This window comes from Mauremys mutica, chromosome 20, assembly GCF_020497125.1.
Source record: "Mauremys mutica isolate MM-2020 ecotype Southern chromosome 20, ASM2049712v1, whole genome shotgun sequence".
NCBI classification, from domain to species: Eukaryota; Metazoa; Chordata; order Testudines; family Geoemydidae; genus Mauremys; species Mauremys mutica.
Window position 1 is genome coordinate 17,315,354 of NC_059091.1, and position 27,719 is coordinate 17,343,072.

The following is a 27,719-nucleotide window of genomic DNA, read 5'->3' on the forward strand; positions in this document are numbered from 1 at the left end:
TACCATGACACCCCTAGTAAATAATGTACAGTGCCAAGCACAGTGGGTCCCTGGGCCATGACTCGGGGTCCTAGATAGGATTATAAGCCTGGATAAGGGAGCTGCTGAAGGGTCTAACCAGTAGGCTGGGATCTTTCCTGTACGGGGCTAAATGGCTACAAAGATAAAATAGCAGCAGGAAAGTTAAGAGCAACAAGCAGGCGGAGAGCGGCGAGATGCAGGGGGCTGATCCAGGCGGCAGCAGCTGCAGGGAAGGAGGCTCTTGTCTTGTGCCCGCTGGGAAGGGAGTAGAGAGACACGAGGGTGTCTTTGGCCCAGCTCCTGAACTCCCAGGGGGCCCCAGCAGGGCCTGGAGAGGCTGCTCGCTGTGAGCTGGAGCGGAGGAGACCAGCGCTTTTGTAGAGTCTCAGGCCTTGGGGATGCTCTAGCTGTGTTGGAGACAGAGCAACTCAGATGGCACCGCCCCTTGTTGATCATGTGATGAGAAGGCCCCGCCCCATGCCCTGGCAAGGAGAGGGGAGGGAACAGGTTTGTGTTAGCAGGTGCCTAGCGAAACTGACACATGCTGGGAGCGGCCCCAGATTCTCCTGCAGCAGCCCCGTCTGTCTCTCTGTCTGGCGTCCCTCATGTTGTCCTCCAGCAGGCCCAGGCAGGGAGTTACGGCTCCTGATTCTGCAGCCAGGCCTGCATTTCTTGCTTCACCTGATTCAGATGCGGAGAGACTCACAACCCCAAGTGAAGGATGGAACCAACTGGTGAATGCAGTTCAGCCTGCCTGGGGGATGGTCAGTGTGATGGCCCCAGCTGCTTTGGAAAGGAGTCTAGCTTGGCTTTGACATTGGTTAGAATTTAGGAAGCGGGTTTTGCCAAAGAGAACGGCCTTAGGGGCTGCAGGTGACACTACTTACAACTGACCACTACTCGCCCTGAGCCATGCCCTACGGGACCAGCCAGAATCAGGCGCTTTGTAGGGGCAAAACAAACAGATGTATTATGGTAGCACCCAGGAGCCCCAGTCTTGGACCAAGGCCCCATTTTGCAAGGCGTTGTACATTATTCAAGAGGTGTATTATGGTAGTGCCCAGGAGCACCAGTCGTGGGCCTGGACCCCATTGTGCTGGGTGCTGTACATTATTTATTAGGTGTATTATGGTAGCACCCAGGAGTGCCAGTCAGGGTACCATTGTGGTGGCACAACAAAAAGATGGTACTTGGCCCAAAGAGCTGACGATCTAATTGCTTAGCTTGGCTGTGGAAGGTGCCCAGGAGACAGGCGGGTAGTTCTCTGAGTGGAGCATGCCTTGGAGGAGTTCTATGTGCAGGACTCAGGATTCAAAGTCTTTGTTGTGTTGTCGTCCCCCACACACAGTAGAGGGTCCCTGGATCCCCTCCACTCAAGAGGTGCCGGACAGGATTGGTTCTCTTGCTGCACAGGGCCAGATCCTTAGTTTAGCTGTGCTCATATCCAGCCTGGCAGAAAGGAAGGGGAATCAGAGCCATGGTCCATCTGGCCTGCCAGCCCACCACAATCGCTGACTGGAGGCTCTGCTAGGAGCACATCGCTAGCTGGCCTGAAAGCAGCCTCTGAGCCACTTCCCAAGGGGTCCTTCCACCAGCCAGTGGGTCCTGGCTCAGGGCACAGCCGTCCTGTCCGAGCCCCACCACTAATCCCCGTGTCTTTCCCTCGCAGAGATCCTCAGCGGCGTCATTCGCAGTGTGAAGAAGGAAGGAGAATGGAAGGTAAGCCGGCCGGGCCTGCTGCCCTGGTGTCCCCCTGGGGATATGCTGTATCCCTATATCGTGCTCCTGCCCCTCCACCCTCTTGGGATTCATTAGGAACCTGAGGTTTTCCATGCTGGATCAGATCCCTGCTGTCTAGCCCATCGTCCGTCCCCAGCTAGGCTTGGCTATGTCTGCCTTCCCGTTGTGCTGGATCAGACCCAGCTTGTCCAGCTAGCACCATATCTCCCCCGCACACACACACCAGATCAGACCACTGGGCCCAGCGAGCCCAGTAATTCCCCCTCCCCCCCCCACCCCTCCTTACATTGGATCAGGCAACAGGGCCTAGTGAGCCAGCCTGGGTGGGAAGAGGAGGAGGTGGGGACATGGTGCTCTCCTGCTCCTCCTCCACCCCAAGCATGGGGGCAGCATGCGCCGTTGGGCAGGCAGGTTATTGAGCCCCCGGCATGGACTGGGCTGGGGTGTGTGGAGCAGTGGGCTAGGCTGGTGCGGCAGAGGGAGCACAGGGGACTAGCTTTCCCAGTGGCCGGATCTGGTACAGCGGGATGCTGGGCTGCACAGAGCAATGGGTTCATTCGGCACGGCAGGAAGGCGGTGGAGATGTTGGGCCGATGGCCTACAGGGCTTTCCTAGGGGAACACGGAGACTCCCCTCGTTCCATTTCTCCGTGCCCTGCTCCTGGTTCTGTCCGAGGGCTGGGGAGCAGGTATCTGGTGGATCAGAGCACTGGGAGCTAGGACTCCTGGGTTCTGTCCCTGCCTCTTGCACTCACCCTGTCACCTGGGCGAAGAGGCTGATCTCCTCCAGTCTAGGAGGATAGAACCATTCCCAATGGCCGGGTGTCCCAGGTTTGTCTCCGTCTCCTACGTCTTGTACCAGCCACTCTGCTCGGAGCCGCTCTCCCTGTAGCTCCTCACGCAGTCCTTAGCACGGTCAGCTCAGCCAAGTGCAGGCTTGGTAACGGCCCTGCCGCTCTGCTGTGGAAGGGCTGGGCCGGGAGCCGTCGGCTCCGCCATTAGCAGTCGCTCTGCTCCCTTGGCTGTGTCATGGATGATGATGGTGGGCGGCTGGGTTCAGGGCAGTGACTAGCTCCCCTCTCGCTACCCTAGGTGCTGATCATGGACCACCCCAGCATGCGCATCCTCTCGTCATGCTGCAAGATGTCCGACATCCTGGCCGAAGGCATCACGAGTGAGTGGCCTTGGACGGCATCCCTCCCTCCCGTCTGCTCCCAGGACTCTGCCCCCACCCGCCAGGGCTCCCCTCTTCCTCTGATGCACGTCGCAGTCGGGGAGTTGACTTGTCTACGTTCACGTTTGCATCTAGTTTTCCCCCCTTTGCAGCCCCCTAGGTGCCCTCCTTGTTCTTGGTACCTTCCCAGCCAGGTCTAGTTCCCTTAGCCCGGCGCTTTCAGCCGCTGGAGCCTCTTCAGCGCTTTTCTCAGACTCCCGTTAACTCCTCACTGCTGCTCCCCCACGCTGCAGGCAGGGTCCTGGCTGGGGAGGGGGAATGCTGGCTCCCTGCTCCAGGGTGGAGGAGCCCTGGGGTTGAGGGGCACAGAGCTGAGCCAGGACTCTAGCGGGGTGCCCCCAGCACGGTACAGAGGGATGTTCCCTCCCTGCTCCATACTGTGGCAGCATCGCAGCCCACGGCCCCACATCAAAGCAGCTGCTGCATTGTAGCCTGTGGACCCCCCCCACCCCCCCAGCCAGGGCCGGTGTAAGGATACTTTGCGCCCTAGGCAAAACTTCCACTTTGCGCCCCCACCCCTCCCCCTCCCCCCAGAGCATTGATTATAAACTTTCAAAAATGAATACTGCATAATATGGCATTGTTCATTAGAATTAATACACGCTCGGCTTGAAAATTTATTAATTTCATTATTTAGTCTACATATTTAATGAAAATAAATGAATAACCTGACAGGGTGTGGGGCTGGCTGGCTTTGGGCAGGGGGGTGCGGCAGGGGTTGGCGGGATGTGGGGCTGGCTGCGGTCACGGCAGGGGGGTACGGCAGGGGTTGGCTGGAGACGGGGTGTGGGGCTGGCTGGAGACAGGGTGTGGGGCTGGAGATGGGGTGTGGGGCTGGCTACGGGCTGGAGATGGGGTGTGGGGCTGCCTGCAGGCTGGCTGGAGACGGGGTGTGGGGCTGGCTGCGGCGGGGCAGGGGGGTGCGGGGTTGGCTGGAGACGGGGTGCGGGGCTGGCTGCGGGCAGGGGGGTGGGTACCAGGGCCGTCCCTAGATATTCTGGGGCCCTACGCAGCCCCCCCGTGGTGGGGGGGTGATGCCTGAGGCCTCGGGGGGTGTAGGGGGCGCCCCAGGTTTCCGTGGGGGGGGGCTGGGCTGGCTTGGGGGCAGGGGAACCACTCCCCGGCGGCGCGGCTGGGGCCGGGTCCTGCACTTCCCCCCGCCGGTGAGTGCAGCCCCGTCCCTGCTGCAGAGCTCAGGGGAGTGGGGGCGGGGCGGGGCTGAGCAGGGGCGGGGGCAGAGCAGCAGGGAGCAGGGCAGCGCCCCCGGCGGCCGGAGGAGGAATGACATCACTTCCTGGCCGGCCGGAGCTGATCAAAGCCGCAGCGCCGGGTGAGCATCCCAGACATTTGGGCACCGCTTTTTGGCGCCTTCAAATCTTGCCGCCCTAGGCGGCTGCCTAGTTTGCCTAATGGTTGCACCGGCCCTGCCCCCAGCCTGCTACCAGCGAACATCCCTGTGCCCCTTGGCTTCCCCTCCCCCCATCCCGGTGGAGAGCGGCTGGGCCGGGTGGCTAGGACACATTGACCCGCGCCTAATGTCTGCTCTCTCCTAGTCGTGGAAGATATTAATAAGCGCCGGGAGCCAATCCCCAGCCTGGAGGCCATCTACCTGCTCAGCCCTGTGGAGAAGGTAGGAGCTCGGGCCTGGGGCAGGTGGATGGGGAGCAGGGGAGACCCCGGGGCAGCTCCTCGTGCTGCCTGGAGGTGGCACTGTCTGGGGGGATGCGCAGCACAGTGTCAGGATGGGAATGGGGCCAGTAGGGGCTCCCCAAGAGTCTGCTTCCCCGGAGCTGGGCTTCGTGTTCTTTGCCACGTGAGGCACAGACTGTCCTCCAGACCTCTCCACAGTGCAGTCCCATGGGGGTTGGATGGGATGGTGCAGCAGGCGGAGAGAGGCAACCTCAGCTAGGCTGACCAGATAGCAGGTGTGAAAAATCGGGACAGGTGTTGGGGGGTAATAAGAGCCTATAGAAGAAGAAAACCGAAATATCAGGACTGTCCCTATAAAATCGGGACATCTGGTCACCCTAACCTCAGCTGAGACTGAAAGCGAAGGAGAATCGCTGAGGCAGAGGCTCAGGTTGCGGGGGAGGAGGCTCCTGTGTCTGCAGCCCAGAGGCGAGTGGAGGGAGACCAGGGGCAGGAAGCACTGGTAGCGCGAAGGGGAGCAGGGTGAAGCCCAGTGCCCGCGTGGGCTGCTCGCGAAGGGGGCACTGTAAGAGAGGACTGCGAGCCGGGACCTGGGGCTCTGGACAGGGCAGCCAAGTCCTCACAGCTGCTTTCAAGTACCTGGAAGGGGGTTCCAAAGAGGATGGATCTAGACTGTTCTCAGTGGTGGCAGATGACAGAACAAGGAACAATGGTCTCAAGTAGCAGCGGGGAGGTCTAGGTTGGATATTAGGAAACACTATTTCACTAGGAGGGTGGTGAAGCACTGGAATGGGTTACCTAGGGAGGTGGTAGAATCTCCTTCCTTAGAGGTTTTTAAGGTCAGGCTTGACAAAGCTCTGGCTGGGCTGATTTAGTTGGGGTTGGCCCTGCTTTGAGCAGGGGGTTGGACTAGATGACCTCCTGAGGTCCCTTCCAACCCTGATATTCTATGATTCTGTCACAATGGCCTGTCATGGAGTCCGAACAGCTTCCGAACACCCTGCCTGGCTAGCTGGCGTGGCCAAGCTGCAGTTGCCCAGCGTGGCGCCCGGGGAGGGAGCGGGCCCTGACGGCGGCTGCCTGGGACGGCTGTTCCCTGGGCACTGGTCAGAGCCCACTTAGTACAGCTTCAAGGCCAATGCCAGGCCCCATCTGTGGCCGGGCACGGACACTTATGTGCCAGCGAGAGACGTGGCTGGGCCCTGAGGATGTCCTGGACATGGGCACTTGCTCCAGTCGGGGAGGGAGTCCAGAGCCAGGGGGGTGAAAACCAGCCCACCTCCTGATGGCATCATGCTGGGCCCTGAGTCCCCAGGGGCTGGGCATGGGTTGGGCCCTTCGGGCAGCAGGGAGGGGCCTCGGCTGGTGCTGACAACCCCCCTCTTCCCCTTTTGCAGTCGGTGCAGGCTCTGATCAGTGACTTCCGGGGCACCCCCACCTTCACCTACAAGGCGGCTCACGTCTTCTTCATGGACAGTGAGTATCGGGGTGGGGGATCCCCCAGCTGGGAGCCTGGCCAGCGGCACACTGGGGCCTGGGGGTGGGGGGGGGCTCTCTCTGCTTACAGGCCAGTGCACAGCACCCCGATTACGCTCTGCCCTCCAGCAGGGGGATGCAGCCCCAGCAGGCCAGACCAAACGACCCCACCTTTCCCTTCTCCCCCACGGGCCTGCCTCCAGCCAGCATGACTCTCAGATACATGTGGCGTGTGCCTAGAGAGGTGGCCTCTGGCTACCATTCCCAGCATGCATTGCTCCATCAGTCCCAACTGGGGGGATGGGACACCACCAGAATACCCAGTGTGTCAGGGTCACATCTGCTTCTCCCCATTGCAGCGGCAGAGGGAGCCCAAGTCCCCGTTCCTCCTTGTGCATCACCCTGAGTTGTACACTCCAGTCACTTCCCCCTGTGGGACGGGGGTGGGGGGAGACAGGGGCTGCATAGGAGAGATTGTGGCCCCCCCTCACTGCTGATGCTGCAGAAGGCGAGAACCCGGCGTGACTCTGGTTCCGGGGGGCTGGACTCATCATTGACTCCTGGCCCCGTCTGTGGGGCTGGAGCTGTGCTGGGGATCCTGAGCCCTGTGCCTGTCACCCCCACCCACTGCCTTTTCCTTACAGCCTGTCCTGAGCCTCTGTTCAACGAGCTGAGCAAGTCACGGATCATCAAGGCCATCAAAACCCTCAAGGAGATCAACGTGGCCTTCCTGCCCTACGAGAGCCAGGTGAGGGGTGGCCGGGTTGGAGGGAGCGGGACTGGGGGGGGCAGGCAGTGAGGTACGACACCCCAGCCTGCCCCTGCCCCTGCCCTACGAGAGCCAGGTGAGGGCTTTGTGGGGATCAGGGCCGGGGGGCAGACGGCGACATACGACACCCCACCCTTAGTGTTCCACGTGGCTCGGGGGGAACCTTTCCCCTCTAGGGCCCTGGGTTTGATGCCAGCCCAGGGCAGCAGGGACTCACCGTGGCTGCTCACACCCTGTGAGACGGGGAATCGCTGGCTTAGATGTCTGGGGGAGGAGGGCCCTGCCTCCCCGGCTTTACCAGCTCTGACTGATGGTTTATACCAGGCCTGCAAGACAGCCCGATACTCCACACGCCTGCCCTTTGCCCAACCGCCCCATCCCCTCCTTGTGTCGTCAGTGGATTTCCCCCCTCACGCCCCTGAGGGGAGGGCTGTGTTGTCAGCCCCATTGCATTGATGGGGAAACTGAGGCACAGAGCGACATGAGCCTGGTCTACACACACAAGCTGAGTATCCGTCAGGAGGCTTTGCTGGTTCACCTGTCCTGTTGCGCCAGCAAACCCTTCCTGGGCCGATTATTGTTTTATTGGTGTCCAAGCATGTTTGCCTCATGGCTCGTTCTGTTCAGCCAGTGAAATAAGCAACAGCGGCAGGCGCGCGTTGATGCCAGGTTTGCCCGTGGCTACACTGGGGCTTTTACCAGACTAGAAGCGTGGCCAAGCCCCCTCCCCCAACATTGACTTCTCCAGGGCAGAGACACACCCCGAGGGCACCTGGGAGTCTGCAGCTCAGTAAGGACCTGAAGCCAGGGAGTCTTCGTCCCAGGCTGGTGCATGAATCTCTGGGCCGCTGTCCCTCTACCACAACAGGAGTGGCTCTGGCAAAGGGATCTCCCTCACTAGGGGCTTCCTATGGCTCTGCCTGGCTGGCCAGTCCAATAGCCCATCTTAGGGGCACGGTATGGAGCACAGCTGGCCTGGCTGCCAGCAGTTGGCACCAACCCAGTCTTGGCCACTGAACAAGTGAGAGGGAATTCTGATGGGGGATGGCATGCCTGGCAGGGCTAGCGCCATGGGGAGCAGGGTCAGAGCTGTGCCATCATTCGGGGGCAGTCAGGCCAGGAGGAGCATATCTAGGGTGAAGACTGCTTTCCGCTGCCCATGGTCTCTCCCTGGAAGCCCAGGGGCTGGAGGTAATGGGGGGAAGTTAGCTTGAGTGTGTGGGGAATGCGAGGCACCAGGGTCTGATCTCTGCCCCCCATCCCCCAGGTGTACTCCCTGGACAGGCCACAGACCTTCCACAACTGCTTCAGCCACTACCGCTCCTTGAACAAGAACAAGCAGATGGAGATGCTGGCAGAGCAGATTGCCACATTGTGTGAAACCCTGAAGGAGTATCCAGCCATCCGCTACAGGAAGTGAGTGTGCCCGGGGGCAGGGGTACCCGGCCACCCCTATAGGAAGTGAGTGTGCCATGGGGAGGTACCCGGCCATCCTCTACAGGAAGTGTTGTGCCCAGAGAGAGAAGGGTACCTGGTCACCACCTACAGAAAGTGCGTGTGCCCCTGGAGGAGGAGCTGTTTCTGACCCACAGGATTGTCTTTGCTGCAGGGACCATGAAGATAACTTCCACCTGGCGCATGCTGTGCTGGCCAAACTCAACGCGTTCAAGGCAGACAACCCGAGCATGGGAGAGGTGAGCGAGCTGTGCCGGCCACGCCCTCGCCATGGGACAGTGCTGGGCGGGGGAGGGGGGGAAGCACATGAGAAGTAGAAGGAAGGAGGAATGATTTCGAACCTGCCTGGAGATCCTGGTGGGGGAAGGGGTGGGGTCTAGACCCCCTTGGAGATCCTGGTGAGGGGGGCAGGGTGGGGTTCTAGAACTTCCTTGGAGATCCTGAGGAGTTGGCAGAACAATAGCATTCCCTGTGTGGCTGGACTAATGGCCCCAGCCCTTCTCTAACACTGGCCATGGGCAGATATCAAAGTGCTCTACAAAGGCCAGTGTCCTTATCCCCTCTGTACAGATGGGGAAACTGAGGCACCGACTAGGGAAGTGTGTGCCCAGCACATTTTCTCTCTGTTTCTAAACAGGGCAGTTGGGTCACAGAATTAAGCTTTGCACACGGAGCCTCTTCTACACCTGGATACTCCTGTCTGTGTGTGCTCCTACACCCATCCCCACGGTATCGGAACCTCACTAGTGAATTCAGCCTCCCAGGGGAGGCAGGGTGGCCTGTGTTACAGATGGGGAAACTGAGGCATGCAGGGAGTCTGTCAGAGCAGGACTAGAACGCAGCTCTCCTGAGTCTTAGCCACAAGTCAGCCCTGGCCTGTGGGCTCCCCCCAGCTTCTGCCGTCCCCGTCCCACCCCCAGCAGAGGGGAGCTGCAAACCCACCCTGCCCTGGATTCTTGCACAGGAAACCCAGTGGCTCCTGTCCCCCTAGGAGAAGCAAAGTGATGTAAAATCCAAGGCCTTTCCAGATCTCTCCCTTCTGTTGCTTCTGCTCTTGCTTCCAGCCTTTGCCGAGCTGCTGGGAGACTGTGCACCTGTGACCAACTGGGAATGTTTGTGACATCTTTTATGAAGCTGATGTGTGCCTCAGTTTCCCCTATATGTTTCATGGCTTCTCAGGCAGGGGGCTGGGGTGGAAGGACTCTCAGGGAAGGTAATAGTCATGGTAGGGGGGGAGGGGTGTCACCTCCCTGTCTTGGTGAAATGAAGAGAATCGGACCCAGATCAGCCTGGGGGGTCAGAAAGACGGTGCCGGCTCCAACGGCTCCTGGCTGGACGCTCCCAGCAGGGAATCGGAGCAGGGCCCCCAACTCGAGAACACAGAGTTGGGAAGGTTTGAGCTGGGGGATTAGTGAGGGAAGCTGGGAGCTCTCACCTGAGAACTGACCAAGGTCAGACCGAGGCCTGGTCTACACGAGGCAATTGGGTCAGTGTAACTGCATCACTCGGGGGCATGAGAAAGGCGGCGTCACTGAAGCGGCGCAGCTGCAGTGGTTTACATGTAGACAGGCCCTGAGCGAGAGACCCGGAGCCTGAAAACAGGTTTCGCTGCAGCTCGGCTGGGCTCTGGACTGACCAGAATGGCCTATTGCTTTAACCTTCAGGGGGCTGGGCTGCCGGGGCTGGGGTCCAGGTGCCTAAGAAACCCGACTGTTCTGACAACACTGGGTGAGTGGCCCTGTCACCTGGGCCGAGGGGCGTTGGGCCCTGCGGAGTGGACGGGTCTGTGCCAGGGTCTGTCTCAGCTGGACTCACTGGGCAGGGCTCACAGGGTGAAGCCCAGCGGTTCAGTCTCAGGAGGTGGGGAGGCCATGTGGCCTGTCCTAGAGGAAGAGAGAGACCTGTTGGGGTCTGGCACAGCAAAGGGCTTCCTCCCAGAGACTTCCCCAGCTGGGGGCCTGGCACCGACCCTGTGGATCCATGAGCAGTGTGGCCTAGTGGATAGAGCCCTGGACTGGGATGGGAGACCTGGGTTCTATTCCCAGCCAGGTGCCCTTGGGCATGTCACCTCCCCTTTCGTTGTATTTAAAGTACCGTACAGGATCTTTTCAGGGGGAATAAGGCAAAACGCCACATTTATTAGCAATACATGTATTAATTAACACTGATCATATGCATATGATCTCTATCTGTCTGTCTATTACACACGCTATCTATCTATCTATCTATCTATACACACACTCTGTCTTGTTGTTGTTACCAATTAGTTGCTCCCCCTAACTGCACTGGCCAGGTGAGTTAGATGGGGGAGGGGTGGAGCCGGGCTTCTGCCGATCCGGATCGATGCTCCATGTTGACAAGAGGAGACCCAAGGTTCTCTGCAAGACACCTCACCTTTATAGCAGCTTCCCTCTTATGCAAATCTGTACCAGATTCAAAATCTGTGTCTGTGTCCCTTGGTCCTTTGTCCTGCTTTCTTCTGGGTGATGTCCCAATGCTGCAAAGAGGGTGTTTCCAAAAGAAGGTGCTGGCTTCTAACCCCCAAGGCCGTCAATATGTCTGCTCTTCTTTAAGGAGCCCACTTGACAGGTTTTATTGTCCTTGGGTCTGGCTTCCATCCCCTCTCCAAGGGTTGCAACCTGTTCCACACCTTGCTCATTCACACCTCGTTCATTCAACAGGGCAATTGATTAAGGGAGTGGAAAGGAAGATCTTATTCTACTAGCAAAAAGACATTTTTCTTCTACTTTAACTATCCATAGGGGCTATAACATTATACCAAGGCTTAACACAAAGTTTTCTATAAGTTTTTCTACATAGGGATCTGATACAAAGTTCCTATATCAAAGGACTTGATACAAAGTTGTATGAAAATAGCTTAATACGGGTTATAGGAAGAGGCATAATACAAAATCATATGAAAGTTATGTGAAGATTTATACAGAGATTTATCTACACTTTTTTTGTGCCTCAGTTTCCCCATCTGTAAAATGGGGATAATGATACCGGTCTCAGGCAGGGGGGCCCCCTCTAGGATAGCTGGTTGCCATGGCACAGATGCTCTGTAACTCACAGCTGGCAGCACCGACCTGCCTCCAGAGGGGAGCCTGTCGCACACCTGGCTGCCTAAACCATCTACACAGGGAAGGGAGTGACAGCATGCTTGTTAACCACCGGAGCTACTTGCTGCACCGGAGCTGGTTCCAGCCTGCGTCCCCTGTCTGATCTGTGCTATTCTCAGGAGCTGAGAGCAGCACTGGGGAGGGCAAAGTCCTGCTCCATGCACACCCTGCTGCTGTTACTCCTGTGAGTCCCCCCAGGGATATTCCTGAGGCTCTTGCCAGGCCTCCCTGTCACAGGTGTAAGCACTATCCCCATGTTACCCGGGGGAAACTGAGGCATGGAGCAGCATGCCAGGAGTAGGTGGCAGAGACAGGAATAGGAGCCAGGAGTCCTGACTGCCCAGCCGCCTTCAATAGAATCCAGACAGCACGGCCACCGCAGGGCCGGGAGTGCTGACTCAAGCCCCTGCTCCATGTAGCACAATCCCGGCTGGCCAGTCCAGTGTGCCCCCGCCTTGCCAGCTGGCACAGAACCCCAGGGTCTCTTGTAGCATGGCCTCTAGCAGTCAGGTCTCCAAAGCCACCCAGCTCCTGGTGACAGCGCCCTGGGGCCTTGTCTGCACTAGTCCCTCTTGCCTTGATGTTTCCCAGGTGCCAGCCCTGAGGGGTAGCTGGCACAGGCAGTTCACTAACCGCACCTCTGCTCTGGGCAGGGTGGGGTGACCCGGTGGTTACACCAGCCCCCATCTGCACTGGGGGATCCCTCCAGCAGAGTCGAACTGGCAAAGGTGTGAGCAGAGTCCGGGTCGGGGGCTGGGCATAGCAACCCACCCAGGCTGGGTAGAGCTGCAGAGGAAGGATGGCCCAAGGGGTTGGGTGCCAGCCTGGGAGTTGTGAGCCCTGGGTTCATGTCCCTGCTCTGCCACAAACTCCCTGTGTGACCTTGGGTGAGTCACCCAGCCTCTCTGGGCCTCCATCCCCCTCTGCAATGGGGTGACAGCCCTGCCCAGCCCCACATGCATGGGGGGGGGCAGGATGCAGTAGTGATAGTGAGGTGCCCTGATGCTACAGTGATGGGGGCCAAATACTCCCCCAGGAGAGGTGCTCCCCTGTCAGCCTCAGCCCATTTACCCAGAGGCTGTAGAGACCTGCCAGGCAAGTGGGTGGTGGCTGGTCCAACTTTCTGTTCTGGCTGAAAGTCGGGCCAGGTACTGAGGTGAGACAGTTGGGGAAGCGTCAGGGGCTGTACGTCCCCGTCCCCTCTCCGCCGACTGTCTGTGCTACCCAGTGAAGAGCAGACGCAGCCCCTTGCCGAGGTGCTCCTGGGTGGGCTTGGGTTCCACTGGGGATGCTGGAGCCGGTTTCAGAGCCCTCTGCCATGGGAGCGCAGGGTTAGTCTCATAGCGCCACCTGGTGCCCAAAGAGGGCAGTGCATGCTGATGAGGCGGGGAGGGGGGGGCCTGCCCCCCCCCAATGATGTGGGTCTGAGATGCTGACCATTTGAGTGGTCTCTGTCCAACTGGATGCTGGGGGGCCACCCAGGCTGGGAGTGGGGAGCTAGAGCCTCACATGGGGTCCCAGCTCAGATGCAAGGTGGGGCATCGGGATAACGTCCCATTGTCTCGCTCTGGGACCTTGTATCAAAGAGTCTTTGGTGTTAGTTAATGATAGACTAGCCAGGGTCTTCTGGTGTAGTGTGTATCACACCCTCCCCCCCCACCCCCGCAGCATATGGGGCAGGGGGCAGTTGGGGGGCTGCCTTGCAAGGCGCATGCTCCCGTTGGTGGAGAGGCACGAGCAGAGAGCGTGTTTAGGGGAGGGGGGCATTGCTATTTGCAGGAGGGGCAGGTGGCCTGTCCCTGCAGGGGGCGTTGCAGCACAGCTGGGTGGGGAGCTCTCCCTGCCGGTCAGGGCAGGACCCCAGGGCACATCCCAGCTAGCTTGGGAGGTGTCTCTTGGCTTCCCCCTGGGGTTGGGGGCTGGGCCGCAGAGAGGGCGAGTGGTGAAGTTTCAGGCCACCAGGGCCCATTGGATTGTGCCGTGTGAGCCAGGCCAGGACCCCTCTGCTGGAGCAGGGGGTGACAGGTCTCTCTCCTTTGCCCCAGGGCCCCGACAAAGCCCGCTCTCAGCTGCTGATCGTAGACCGGAGCTTCGACCTGGTGTCCCCACTGCTGCACGAGCTCACCTTCCAGGCCATGGCCTACGACCTGCTCAGCATCGAGAACGACACCTACAAGTAGGGCCTGGCTGCCAGCAGGGGGCGCCCCGCACTCCTCCTCAGGCGGGCTGGGGGGGGGATGTGACCCAGGCACCTGCACCGCTCCGCAGCCCTCGCACTCGGGGGAGGGGTGCCGCAGCCTGACCCTGTCTCCCCACCCCCACAGGTACGAGACGACAGGCATCAGCGACTCGCGGGAGAAAGTGGCGCTGCTGGATGAAGACGACGAACTTTGGGTGCAGCTACGCCACATGCACATCGCTGATGTCTCCAAGTGAGCGCGCTCAGCTCCGCCCCCTGATGTGCCCTGCCTCCCCCCCCCTATACATACCCCTCCATTCCCCGCCCAGGGCTAGAACCCACCTCCTTCCCCCTGCCAACACACCACTCTGTGCCCTGCCTAGTGCCGGGACCCACTACCCTCCTTCCCCCTTGGACACACCTCTCCCACCCAGTGCCAGGACCCTCCACTCCATTGACACACCCCTCCCCCTCTTTTCCAGTGCCAGGACTTCCCCCATCCTCCCCTTCACACACACCCCTCCCCACCCTGGGGCCCCCTCGGACACACCCCTCCCCTTCACTTCCCACTCAGTGCTGGAACCCCACGCCCCCTTGGATACACTCCTCTCCCACCCAGTGCAGGGACACCCCCTTGCAACACACCCCTCTCCTGCTCACTGCCAGGACTCCCCTCCCACTCCCACCCAGTGCTGGGGCCGGTCCCTCAGACATGCTCCTCTCTGAGTGCTGAGACCCCCTGGACCCAGCCCCTCTCCCCAAAGGACCTCTGAGCGCTCCCTTCCAGAGCCACTGTCTGCAGCTCCTCTCGGGGATCCCCCTGGACAGTCTTCCCCCGATCCCAGGATCTCCCCATGCACCTCACAGCCCCCTTGAGTGAGTCCCTCACCGACCTCCTGCTGGGTCTGCTGCTGCCCCCAGCCTCCCCCCCCAGCAGGGCGCCAGGAGCCCCCAGGGGTGCACTGAACTCTCTGCCTTGGGGTAACTTGGGAAGAAACTCCTGCCCTCCGTCTGAGGTTCTCAAGGCAGAGAACCCTAGTGCTTGTGGGGTGGGGGCTCTGTCCCCTGTCGCATAGGACAGGGCACCCCCTGCCTCCAAGGCAGTGCCTGGCTCCGGCCTGACCCCTCTCCCTGCTGCAGGAAGGTGACCGAGCTGCTGCGCACTTTCTGTGAGAGCAAGAGGCTGACCACGGACAAGGTGCGGCGGGGGCTGTGGGGGAGCGATTGGGGAATCCAGCCCAGAGGGATGGGGGGGGGCCATCCCACAGCCACTGATGGGGAGAGGAGGCTGCCCTGCTACCCTAGCAGGGGTTGGTGGGGGGTGGGGCTGTCCCATTGCTCCCAGGGTTTGCCTGTAAAGGGCTAAGAGGTGTATGTGGAGCCCCCTGCCCCCAGCCAGAGCTCTGGAGCTCCCCTTGGTGGGGGAGGGCAGAGGCCCATGGGGTGGGATCAGCAGGATCGGGGCCGCGCAGGGAGCGCTGCAGGGAGCCAACGCTGGCATCTCCCTGGCCTGCTGCTGCTTTACACACCGGGGGGCACTCGGGTTGGGGGGCTGCCGGCTTGTTCCAGCTGGCCTGGGAAGAGCAGGTCTAACCCAAGCCGCAGCCACACATGGCCTGAGTGACCCGCCTTGGCCCTGGCACGCATGGCTGGGCTGCTGCGGCTGTTCCTGGGTGAGGCCTCTGCCCTGCAGGGGGCTCCATGCACTGGGGGGGGGGGGGGGGCAGGATCTCACCACTGCCTCCCTCCAGGCCAACATCAAGGACCTGTCCCAGATCCTGAAGAAGATGCCCCAGTACCAGAAAGAGCTGAACAAGGTAACGGGGCTGGGGCTGTTAGTGGGCAGGGGGCAGGGCATTCAGTGGGGCTGATGGGGGGGCAGGGTGTTCTGTGGGGCTGGTGAGGGACAGTAAGGACTCTCTGCGGGGCAGGGCATGCTGGGGAGCTCTGTGCAGGGCTAGGCAGGAGCCCTGCCCCAGTGATGGGACTGCCTTACTGCCTGATGAGAGCTGCTGACCTGTCCCGTCGGGCAGAGCCATTTTCCCCCCAGGTGCTGTGTGGCACTGTGGGCAGCATCCTGCCGTCAGTGCCCAGAGCTGCCCCGTTAGCCCCAGCAATGGCAGCCCTTGGGTAATGCCCACGCCTTGCTGCTGCAGCTCTCGGGAGAGGGCCTTGGTGGGCTTCCAAACCAGCCCGTTGGAGCCACTCCTGGTGCCATTGGGCCATGTGCCAACAGAAAGCTCCTGGCCACTGGCACAGGTACCCCGACACCGGCTGGTCTCCAAGCCCCCAACCTCGTGGTGACGAACAGGGAAGCCGTGGGCTGGTTTGGAAGCTGCTCCCTCCTCCTGATCCTCCCCTCCAGCTGCCCTGCTCCACCCCAGAGGTGGCTGCACATCAGTGCTGGGCAAAACAATCCCTATATACTTGCCTTATACAGCCGGTTGGGGCTGCCCCTGTGGCCGAGGTGTCCTCCTTGGAGGTTGGGGGGTGCAGGTGCTCTGGGCCAGCCGGTGATGCGGTAAACTCACCCGTGCCCCGGTCTCTCCCCGCAGTACTCCACACACCTGAACCTGGCTGAGCACTGCATGCGGCACTTCAAAGGGACAGTGGAGAAGCTGTGCAGCGTGGAGCAGGTGGGTCTGTGGGCAGAGCCTGGCTGGGGGACAGAGTCTGGCTCATGGACTCAGCCCGGAGAGAGGGGTCTCAGACCCGCAGGCTCGCTGGAGCCAGGGCCAGCCCCCCCAAGCAGCACCGGGGGTGCAGAAAGGGGACATGGGGCTCGGGTTACTCTCTGGAGGCTCGTTGCTCACCCCAGAGGGAGCTGACCCCAGGGAAGATGGGGCCCTGGCACAGGGGGTAGATGAGCTGTGGGTCGTGGGGCTGTCGCGTCTCCCATCCTGCTGCGGGAGCGGGAGGAAGCGGAGTGGCCTGACCTGGGCCTTGTGTGTGCGCCCCCCTCGCCCCCTAGGACCTGGCCATGGGGATGGACGTGGACGGGGAGAAGATCAAGGACCCCATGAAGATCATCGTGCCCGTCCTGCTGGACCCCAGTGTGCAGGCCTACGACAAGATCCGTATCATCCTGCTCTACATCTTCCTGAAGAACGGTAACACCACAGGCCTGCAGGGGGCGCCCCTGGAGGCGGTGCCCAGGCCTGTGGGGCTGGGGGGAATAGCACTGCTCAGACCGGCACGCTCCCCAGCCATGCAGGGCGCCTCCCGGCCAGCTGCTCCCAGGGCCTGTGTCCAGCCTGGCTCTACGGCCCTGTCTCCCCTCTGCCCACCTCTCGGTGCCTATGAACCAGCCAGTGCACCGCGCCCACGCTCTGCACTGCCCCCTGGGGTCGGACCTGGCGGCCTTTGCTCCCCGCTGCTGCCTTCCCAGCAGTGTCCGCCCTCCACTCTCCCGCCAGCCCGTTCTCTGCAGGGAGGGGAAATGGAGACACACACCCAGAGCAGCCCCCCCTGGCCCGTTCTCTGCAGGGAGGGGGAACATCCCTTCCTTCCTGCAGGCTGTTCAGATGCCATGTTCTGCCTCTGAGCCCCCTGCGACCAGTTCCCTGCCCACCCCTTGTGTCCTCCCTGGACCAGCTCCCTGCTTCTTGCTGCATCCAGCCCCTTCCCCCAGCTCACCAGGGCCTGGGGAACCTCCCTGACCCTGACATTGGCACAGTCCCTCGTCCCCCATCGGTTCCTGCCCCATGCTGGCTCGGTGGGGCAGGGCCCTGCTCCGGGGCCCTTCCTGTAACCCTGCTCAGGCACTGCCCCTGTGCCCATTGCCCAGGCCAGGTGCCCTCATGTGGCTCCTCTGGCTGCCCAGTTTCCTGGCCAGGGGGGCGCTGTGGAGTTACCAGGCCTCCCCCTCTGCACTAAGCAGCAGTAAATGGTTTCCAGGTTTACCCTCTCTCCAGCTCAAGGCCTCACAGCCTTAAAGAGCCAGGCCTCGGCTCTGACACTGCACCTGACTGGCCGCAGAAGTGGGAGCTCAGATCGGGGGAGGGGGGCTCCCACTGCACTGCCAGGGGGAGCTAGAGAGACCCCTGCCCCCAGCGCCCGAGAGAACCTGTGGAGGGAGGAGCAGCAAGAACCTGAATTCGATCATTAACTACGTGGGGTCCAGTGCACTAGAGCGGGTGGTGCTGGGAGCCAGGACTCCTGGGTTCTACCCCCAGCTCTGGGAGGAGTGGGAAGAGCAGGATCTCAGGATTTGGTTGGGGAACTAGGACTCCTGGGGCCACGCACTGAATGTGCCTGGGCTGTGGGTGCATCCCAGAGGTGCTAGCGCTGACCTGTCTCTCCCCATGCAGGTGTGGGTGAGGAGAACCTCACCAAGCTGATCCAGCATGCCAACATCCAGCAGCAGAGCAACATCATCCACAACATGCAGCTCCTGGGCACCTCCCTCACGCCTGGTGTAAGGGACTTGGGCCAGAGGCCAGCAGCTGTACCCATGCCAGGGGGCAGATCTGTGCTGCACAGGGGAGCCCAGGCCATCCTGGGGGTCCCCCTATGGCAGTGACCTACTCCCAACACAGAGGTGGCCTCTGCCCCTGTACAGTGGTGACACCCTCCTCATATGGGGGTGACTCCCCAGATACTCCTCATCTGGGGTGACCTCTTCTGCTCCTCAGATCGCCAGGGGGCTGGAGCTGGAGCTGGAGCTGGTGGCCCAGGCCAGCCTGAGTGTCTGCGGTGAAGGGAGGGAGGCGGCTCTGTTCTCCCATCAGTCTCTCTCCCCTCCCCTCTCTCTCTCTCTCTTTCTTTCTTGCTCAGTGATCCATTCTGTTCTTTTCTCTGCCTCTCCCCTGCCAGCCCGGCTGGAGCGACTCAGGTAGGCCGCGCTCTCCCTGTCTGCCCCCATTCCCACCCCGCACTCCCTGCCTGCTGCCTCTCACCCCCTCTCTCTTCCTCCTCCAGAGCGGGCAGCTGCGACCCGAGAGGAAGGTGCGGCTGGAGTCCACCTACCAGCTCTCCCGCTGGACCCCCATGCTGAAGGACGTCATGGAGGTACCCGGCCATCTGCTTCCTGGCCTTGGGGGTGGGGGTCACACCTGGCAGGCTGGGCCCAAGGGGGAGGGGTTGGTTTGGGGTCAGCCATGTGTAGAGCCCCGCAAATCTGTTTCTGCAGATAGTGGATCGGCTGTGGATACAACTGTACAGGGCTCTACTCCCCAGCAGCGCCTGGCCTGTGGCATCCGGCTCAGGCAGCCCGGGGGACACAGCACGCTCAGGGCCAGTGGCTGGGCGACAGGTCCGAGTCGGGGCTGTCCAGCACCCACTCGCCTCGCCACACTGCTTCCTGTCCAGCAGCTCGAGCAGCACCAGCGTCCCCGCCAGCTCCTGGGCAGCAGGATTTGGGATTGGGGCGGGCGGGGCCCCAGCGCCCCGCCCCTCCACCCCACTGTGATGCAACACGCTCTGCTGCTGCCATGTGTCGTCGCTGCTCATGACCCCCCCAGGAGCAGCACGTGATGAGACACCCCTTCCTCCAACCCCCACCCCCTCCACGCTGCCCCTTCCCCTCGAGACCCTGCTCTCGCGCTGCCCCTTACCCACAGTCCCCACCCTCGCGCTGCCTCTTCCCTGCAAGTCCCCCCCCCTCCCCCCCTCCCCCGGCTAGCCCTTGTGAGGGCTTGCTGCTAAGGGTAGGGTGACCAGACAGCAAATGTGAAAAATCGGGATGGGGGTGGGGGGTAATAGGAGCCTATATAAGAGAGAGACCCAAAAATCGGGACTGTCCCTATAAAATCAAGGCATCTGGTCACCCTAGCGGAGGGTGACGATGTGGATACAGGTAAAAGATGGCTAGCAGATCGCACATCCACATCCATCTTTGTATCCTTAGAGGGCTCTAGCCATGTGAGGGACTTATCAGAATCCTCTCCTGCTGCCATCCTTTGGGGTCTTAAATCATAGGCATGAGTACAGAGGAGTTGTCTTGTCCGATGCTGAGATGCTGCCACCTCTGGGGTGGGGCACGGGCGGTTTATACAGGGGTCCCTCACCGGGGCTGAATTCTTCCTGAGGAGTGGCAGGCAGCTGTTAACAGCCGCACAGCAGCACTGCCCGGGAGTCTAGGGCAGGTGGTGATCAGTGTGTGAGCCTGGAAGTGCAAGGGATCTAGGCAGCACACTCATCGCTGGCATGAATTTGACTGGAGCGCCAGGGTCGTCACCAATGGCTGACAAGGTCCTTGGCCTAACCTCCAGTGAGGAGCAGCTTTGTGACATTCATCTGAAGGACAAACTCCTGCAGCACAGTACTGGTCACTGACTGTCTGGGGAGAGCCCCCCCTGCAGAGCCCCCCCGCTCCCTGCAGTACAGCGCCCCCTAGCGCTGCACTGGGGCCGACACTGACTGCTGGGGGAGAGTGTCCCCTGCTGAGCACCCCCGCCCACTCCCTGCAGTACGGAGCCCCCTAGCGCCATACTGGGGTCACAGAGCACCCTCTGCTGACTCACTAGCACCCCCCCAGTGGCTTTTCCTTAGACGTCTCCCATCCAAGCACTACCTGGGCCCAAACCTGCTTAGCCCATGTGAGGTGACATGGTCGCTCCTTCTCCCAATGCTTGCTGGGGCCTGAGCCCCTCATCATCCTAACCTGTGGGGCACTCCTCGAGGTGGCGGGAGGGAGGGAGGAGGAAAACTTGGTTGCCTTCAACCTACTGGCTTGGGACTCCTCCAGGACGACACACACCCTGCCCCCCCAGCCCCCCCGGCAGATCACAGGCGAGGGGCTCCAGTGCTGTGATGGTTCCTACGGTGGGATTTTGGGGCAAGCAGTTGCGGTAGCCTCAATCCCGTGCCTAATCCAATCAGGGCCCCCTCCCTGCGCCAGCACAGCTCATCAGGCCTTAAGCTTCCATGTACAAGTCAACGCAGCGGATTAACGTAAAAGCCCCTATTACGTGGCATTAGAATGTATCATAGCCTGGGCCCCCTGCGTGGCTGGGACACACCTCATGGGGCAAGAGGCAGGGCCTGGATCTGCCCGCAGCAGGAATGGGGCACTGAGGGCACCTCCCTGCCTCCCCTCACCCCCCCCCCCCCAGTGCAGGGCCCTGGATCCAGCTGCAGGAGGTCTCTGCCCTCCCCCAAACGGTGGATGAGTGGGGAGTTCACAGCAGGGCACTGAGCAGCTGATGGGGATATGGGGAGATGGGAGGGGCATCACGGGAGAGGTCAGCGTGGTCTTTGCTGGCTCCCCATGCCCCACCCTGGAAAGGGGGCTCCCCCCAGGGACTGCTCCCCCCAGGGACTGTCAATCATTCAGCCAGGAGTTGACCCAGCCCCTCCCCCCAATGGGGCCCAGCCTGGCCCTCAGGTCTGAGGTGTCTGCTGCTTAGCCCCTGCTGACCTGTTCCCCACCACCCCCAGGACACCATTGAGGACAAATTGGACAAGAAGCTGTGGCCCTTCGTGTCGGACCCGGTCCCTGCCGCCAGCCCCCAGGCTGTTGTCAGGTAAGGCTGAGCCTGGCTGGGCTGAGGGGGGCAGAGCCCTGACACCCCCCCCCCCCAAGGGTGTAGGAGCCTCTGTGCGTGGCCAGGACCCTGCCCTCTACAGGGGAGGGGGTGCCCAAGAGCCTGGAGCCCTGGACCCCACCATGTCTCCCGCCCCCCAGCAGCCCCTCAACACACCAGGGCCCAGGATGGAGTAAAGGGACTGGCCGAGCTTTAGACAGCACCCCCAGCCCAGGGCAGGTGCCGCCCTCCCCTACTCCCTCTTGCCTGCTTTGGGGCTCCTGTCCCACTGCCTTGGGCAGGGCCTGCCCCCCAGCCTCCTCGGGGTCCTGCCCCTCCGCCTGGCATTCCCTCAGTGAGCCCCTGGTCTCCACACTGCCCCTCTCTCCCCCCAGCGCCTGCTTCGGGCAGTGCCCACCCCTCCGCCTGGCATTCCCTCAGTGAGCCCCTGGTATCCACACTGCCCCTCTCTCCCCCCCAGCGCCCGCTTCGGGCATTGGCACAAGAACAAGCCAGCGGCCGAGTACCGGACAGGCCCGCGCCTCATCGTCTACGTGCTGGGTGGGGTGTCCATGTCTGAGATGCGCTGCGCCTACGAAGTGACCCAGGCCACCGAGGGCAAGTGGGAGGTGGTGATCGGTGAGTGGGACGAGTCCTGGGGGGAGGACGGCTGGAATGCCCAGGTCAGGGACAGTCGGGACCCCCTGGGAGGGGGAGATCCTAGAAGTTCCTGCCCAGCACCCACAGGGCGCCCATGCCACCCTCTGTCCTCCTGCACCCGGGGGCCTGGGAACAGATGTGCTTGCCCCATATGGCCTGTATCTAGCCACCTGATCTCCTAGCCCCTGGCTCCCCAGGCCCCTCCTTGCCCAGGGACCATGTGTTGGGGGGGGGGGTCCAGTCAGACACCCCCAATAACACCCATAGGGATATCGCTCACCCCCTGCACACACTTCTCTGAGACCCAAGGGTGAGGAACGCTGTCAGCGGGTGGATTCTTGCCTGGATGTGCAGGGTACAGCAGCACAAGGGATGCGGTGCCAGGACATGGGGGGCAGGAGACAGCCCCTCTCCCCCCGCACTAGAGCAGGGTCCAGCTGCAAGGAGGGGGGAGATGGTGATGCCAGCCTCATGCCCACCCCACTGTGCCCACCGCTGCCAACCACCTCTCTCCTCCCCAGGTTCCAGTCACATCCTGACCCCCAAGCGCTTCCTGGATGACGTCCAAGCCCTCGACCAGGCAGCCCCCGTGGAGGCCTAGAAGCAGCCCCTTCCCCCCAGAGACTCTGCCCCCCCCCCAGCTCGCTGCCCCCAGCTCCACCTGCTCTTCTCAACAAGGCACCTTCCTTCCGTACTCCTGGCAGTAGTGTTGGTTCTTGAGGGGGTGGGGGGAAAGGGACCCCCAGGCTGCTTGGCTGTTAGGCCAGGGGGCAGGCCAGGCTCCCTCCTGGTGGCACAGGGTCCTAGGGCTGCCACCCTCTGTGCCCTGTGGCCACCCTGCCCTCGGGGCGGGGGAGGGGGAGAGAGTCAGGCTCTGTTATCTTCTAGCCTCAGCCATTCCTACCTACCCTGCCTGGGACCCAAAGCACAGCCCCTCCCACAGCTGCAAGCAGTGGGGGGGCGCACAGAGGATGCTACCAGTGTCTGGCTTTGGGGGGAATGTAATCCAGCCACTGAGCCTCAGGCTGAGTCTGTCCAGTCTGCAAAGGGTTAAAGAGAACCCCCTCTTCACCACCTTGGGGTGCTGGCCCTGCCCTGGCTCCCTGCACCCCTCCCACCACAGCCTGGCACCCTGGCCTCTCGGCCCCGTCCCCCAGTGGGGACCTCGGCTCCAGAAGGGGGAGGGGCCATAGTAGGAGTTGCAGCCAGCTGGGGCCATCACCTGGAGAGGGGCTACCCTGGACACCTCAGTAACTGGGGGTGGTGCCAGGACTGCATAGGAGGGGCAGAGCCGGGCTGCACCTACAGCCCCGCAAGATGCAGTCTGGGCTCGCTGCCCTGCTGGGCCTGGATCAAATGCCCCTGCCCAGGGGCAGACACCTCCCCAGTGCCTTTCCCTGGGTATCAGAGCCCCCCCGGGTACCTGGAGCCCCAGCTCCATCTGGGACACTCAGCTCCATCCCCCTTGGCTCTGATCAAGCCCTGAGCCAAGCCTCACCCCCTGCATCCCACGGGCCCTAGAGGTCCCCTCCCTCTTGCCCGCCAGCAGGGCTGTGCTGGGGCAAGTGCTGGCAGGAGTGACCCCAGGTAAAAGTGGTGACCTCATTTACCAGGAGTGACCGCCCAGGGCGGTAAAGGGGGGTGTGGGTATTTTCCCTGCTGGCCCTGCCCCCAGGCTACTTCCCTGCTGGGCATGTGCCTGGGCCAATAAAGTGCAATGCCAAAGGCTGGCCAAGGTCTCATGCGGGGGAAGGGAGGGGATAGGGCAGAGTGTATGGCTGAGGGCCTGGGGTGCCCTGGGATCTTCCCAGCTTCCTGCTCAGATCCTGCTGCAGGTTCCAGGCATCCTGGCTCTGAGTCACCTGGCCAGCACTGGCCTCCCCCCAAGGAGGGTCGGGTAGTGGCTGCTCCTTTCACTGTTGGACCAGGGCCTGGGGGCAGCTCTGCTCTGGCCTGCGGCTGCCTCCTCCTGGTGCAGTGCAGGCTCACCCAGCCGTGCCCCAGAACCGACACAGTTCCCCGTGTCTCACTGCCCCTACTCCCTCGTTCTGCCTCGCTGGTCTGTGTGCCAGAGGGAGCCTCAGGAGTCCCCCTAAGCCAGCTATAGGGTCCCCATCAAGTCTGGGGTTGGGGCAGGCACTGAGTGAGCACCAGGGCCCAGCCCTTAGGCTGGAGTCTAACCTCACCCCCACAGGGAACCGTACCCACCCAGCCCACTGACTCCCAGCCCCTGCTCTAACCACTAGCCCCCGCTCCCCACTAGGGTGACCAGACGATATTATCGGGACAGTCCTGATTTTAACACATTTGTCCAGTGTCCTGACCGCACATTGGTCGGGACGCCCTTTGTCCCAATATTGGGGACCGCTCACCATGAGTCACCGCCAAAGTCCCGGGGCTGGCGTGGTGGTGCTTCCCGGAGCCTGCAGTGCTGGCGGCCCCTAGGCACAGAGGCAGAGGGCGTCTCTGCATGCTGCACCGGTTCCCTCCTGCCCAATCAGAGCTGTGGGGGTGGGGCTCGCAAGTGCTGGCAGCAGGCGGAGAGCCCTCTGCTCCACCCCATCCACCCGACCTGACCCAACCCGACCCTAGGAGCCAGAGGGACCTGCAGGATGCTTCCGTGGAGCCGCCCCAGGTAAGCACCGCTGGGACTCCCCACCTCGTCCCCCAGCAGGTCCCTCTGGCTCTTAGGGTTGGGGCGCCATGCACAGCGCAGAGAGCCGGAGAGCGCCGTCCCGGGCTCCCGTCATCCTGGGAAGTGCAGTGAGCTGGCGCGGCTGTGAGCTGGGGGAGAAGCCTGCCCCAAAGTGGCGGCGCAGCACCACTGTTGGAGCCGCCATCTCCTGGCTCCAGGTGGCTGGAGGGGAGCCCGGCACTGCCCCGTCCCGCAGACCGCATAGCTCCGCTCCCCACTCACCGTACGGACGGCTCCCTGCGGTGCGCGGGCTCTGTTCAGTGCTGGGTGCTGTGCCGTCCAGCGGGGTAAATAGCAACCCGGCCCCCGCCACGCCACCCCCACACGGCCAGCCCACCTGGGCCACTGCCCGCCAGCAGCCGTGACCCAACGAGGGTGTTTGGCTGGGGATTGCAGCCTGCAGCGGCCGGAGGAGGGAGGGCACCAAGGGATCCGCAGCAGCGAGCAGGGGCGTGTGGTGTCACGATGTGGGACAGTTTCCTATGTGCCCCCGCAACTATCTCCTGCAGCAGGGGTGGGGGTGGTTATAAAGCCAGGTGGGAGAGTCAGTGGCCACTTTGGGTGAGTCTGCCCTGCAGTTTAAGTGCAGGGTTAGTGGGACTTGAGTCAGCTGAGCTGTGTTAGGGAGCCCTGGGCTTAGGGTGACCAAAGGTCCCAATATTAGAGGCTTTGTCGTATAAAGGCAATTATTCCCCTCCCCCGGCCCTGGAAAAAAAAAAAGTGTCCCGATTTTTTACACTTGCTATCTGGTCACCCTACTTCCCACTCAGATCTGGGACAGAACACCTGCCTCCTTGCTCCCCCTTTAGGGTCTGGCCTTTGCCCCAACCCGCACCTCCTCCGTCCTCCTGTGCCTAGAGCTGCCCCAGGGTCCCGCCACCCCGGCTGCTGCTGGCCCCCAGCACTTTGGGACCTGGTCCTGTGTGGCACCTGCATTGTGTGAGCAGCTGCTGTAGGCTCGTCCCGCCAGCCAGGCCAGGCCTCCTCTCTGGCATCCTCTAGCCTGTGCCAGCACCTGGGGGTGCAGTGGCAGTTTCTCCAGCCCCTCCCCCCCATTGGAGGATGAAAGGAGACAAGGTTCATCCAGCAACAGGGGGTTGGAATGAGCTGCCAGTGGGGTCCTACCGTGCTACACCTAATAAACGATCAAGACCACACTGGCCCAGTTTGCCATGGAGATACAGATTCTGACCCGAATTGCCCCAGAGGATCCTATTTCCCATCTCACCCCATCTTTTCCCCCAGCTGATGTTTTGAAATTCCCACCCTTTGCTTGGGTCATTTCTCTACCTGGGCTGAAGAGAAACTCCCTACCCACATCCACGCATCTGCAGTGGTTTCCTCTCCTGCCCTGTTGCTTCAGTTGGTGGATGTGATTGCAGAGCCATTGGCCATTCTCTTTGAAAATTCACAGCGATCGGGGGAGGTCCCGGATGACTGGAAAAAGGCTAATGTAGTGCCCATCTTTGTAATACACCTAAGAAATAATACTAAATGCTAATAGGACTGGATTGTCCCAGGTCCTGGGCTGACTGTTCGGAAGGGTATGGTGCATAGCATCAGGGAGGTGTCATTAGGTTGGGGATCCAGGAGGGTGTCCAGCAGCAGCGGAGTCTCTAGGAAATAGCCAGGGAACACCCTCAGGACTTGTTTCTGCTGGAGTTGGGCCCAAGCTGCAATTCCCGATCCAAAGCACTCCCAGTGTTACAATTTTGTCACAAGTCGCGTGCTGTTTGATGTTAAAGTACCAGCTCCAGGGGTCATAGGATTACAGGACAATCTTGGCTTTCTTCTTTTTTTTAAAAGTATGTTTTCTGCCCTCGCACAGAAAAGCTGGAAAATGTGACCCGGCAAGGCTCAGAATCCAGAAAGTAAAGAAACAGAATCCAGTGCATATCTCTTTTTTTTTGTCATGACTTTTCAGCCAATCTCCTGATTTTGCACGGGCTGGACTCGTAATTTTTCAAGGTTTGGGGCTGGTGATTCTGTTAAGGAGGCAAGATTTTTGCTAGGAAATACATGGCTTTTTTATTGCCATTGCATCTAGCCTGGCTGAAGTCATGGGCCATTGATAACTGATTTGCAAGGGGTTGTTACGAAGGTGGAGTTGTGTTGGGGATCTGGAGGGGCTACCAAGAACAGGTAGACTCCAGGAAATGTTGATAAAGTTCCTACCAGAGATGGGCCCAGCTAATGAAGCCCAGATCCAAGAGACAAACTGCGCAGAGCTAGGGGAGTGATTCAACCTTCCACTGCTGCCCAGGACAGGATGTGGGGAATGGAGTGGAGACACAGACTGGGAATTTGGGGAGTAGACTCTGCACTAGGTACCACAATGTCTCCTGGGAATTGTAGTTCAGGTGCTCAGTGCCTTCACTCTTCTCTTTGGGCCCTTCTCCAGACAGCATCCAATCTAAGTAAATGTATGAGCCACCAAGGAATGAGATGAGCCACAAATCTTTTCTCTTTAATGAGGATTTTTTCCCAGTGGCTGGTTGGCCAGCAGTTAAATGAGGGGTGGGGTTAAGAGAGGTTATAAAGAGAGCAGATCTCATCAGCCACACTGCTGAGGATTCCTGGTCCCTCCTCAGAGATGCAGCAAAGCAGACGTGCAATAGATGAGAGTCCCGGATGGGGGGTGAAATGCACGGTGAGGCCTGGAAGCAGCTGGCATAGCAGGGAGCTCTTGTTGACTGAGCGCTGGCAGTGGGAACATGAGCATGAGCTACGGGCCCAGATCCTCAAAGGGAATTAGGTACCTCATTCCCATTGGAATCCTTGGGAGTTAGGAGCCTCTGAGAATCTGGCCCTTAGGAGTCCAAGCATCTTTGAAAGTCAGGGGGACTTGCTGATTTTCAGACACTTGGGTTCCTAAGAAGAGCTGGAGGAAATTTTTCATTCAAAATCGTTTTTCAGAGAAAAATGTGGATTTGGCATCACAGAAACATTCCTCAAATTCATGTCGATTTCTCTGAATTGTTTCAGTTGGGGAAAAAAGCCTCCAAAAGAAATGGAAAGAATTTGACATTTTGGTTCCAAACTAGTTTTTGCTTTGAAAGTCTCTCTAATTTAATTTGAAAAAAATCAAAAATATTAAAAAATGCTTGAAATAAAAACAAACCAAATGAAATAAGGGGTTTTTTTTTACTTTTTTTTGAAAATTTCAGTGACTTGAAAAGTATTTTTCAATTGAGCCCAACACAATTTTATAAAAACTTTGCTTTACCTATGAATCTGGAAAATTTCATTTTGG

At 60.5% G+C, this 27,719-nt stretch overlaps 1 protein-coding gene across 1 annotated transcript in view; it reads left to right on the forward strand.

Moving 5' to 3' along the window:
* Positions 1–27,596, forward strand: part of LOC123353569 (syntaxin-binding protein 2-like) — a 50,337-nt gene extending 22,741 nt beyond the window's left edge. The window contains exons 2-19 of the mRNA XM_044994765.1: positions 1,691–1,740; positions 2,853–2,934; positions 4,548–4,624; positions 6,042–6,120; positions 6,765–6,868; positions 8,157–8,305; positions 8,499–8,583; positions 13,512–13,642; positions 13,791–13,898; positions 14,786–14,843; positions 15,397–15,462; positions 16,201–16,281; positions 16,617–16,755; positions 17,956–18,062; positions 18,566–18,655; positions 21,026–21,111; positions 21,593–21,750; positions 22,293–27,596. Coding sequence (XP_044850700.1) covers positions 1,691–1,740; positions 2,853–2,934; positions 4,548–4,624; positions 6,042–6,120; positions 6,765–6,868; positions 8,157–8,305; positions 8,499–8,583; positions 13,512–13,642; positions 13,791–13,898; positions 14,786–14,843; positions 15,397–15,462; positions 16,201–16,281; positions 16,617–16,755; positions 17,956–18,062; positions 18,566–18,655; positions 21,026–21,111; positions 21,593–21,750; positions 22,293–22,372 — 1,730 coding nt within the window. The 3' untranslated portion in view covers positions 22,373–27,596. The remainder of the gene's footprint in view (positions 1–1,690; positions 1,741–2,852; positions 2,935–4,547; positions 4,625–6,041; positions 6,121–6,764; positions 6,869–8,156; positions 8,306–8,498; positions 8,584–13,511; positions 13,643–13,790; positions 13,899–14,785; positions 14,844–15,396; positions 15,463–16,200; positions 16,282–16,616; positions 16,756–17,955; positions 18,063–18,565; positions 18,656–21,025; positions 21,112–21,592; positions 21,751–22,292) is intronic.
* Positions 27,597–27,719: the final 123 nt, after the last annotated feature.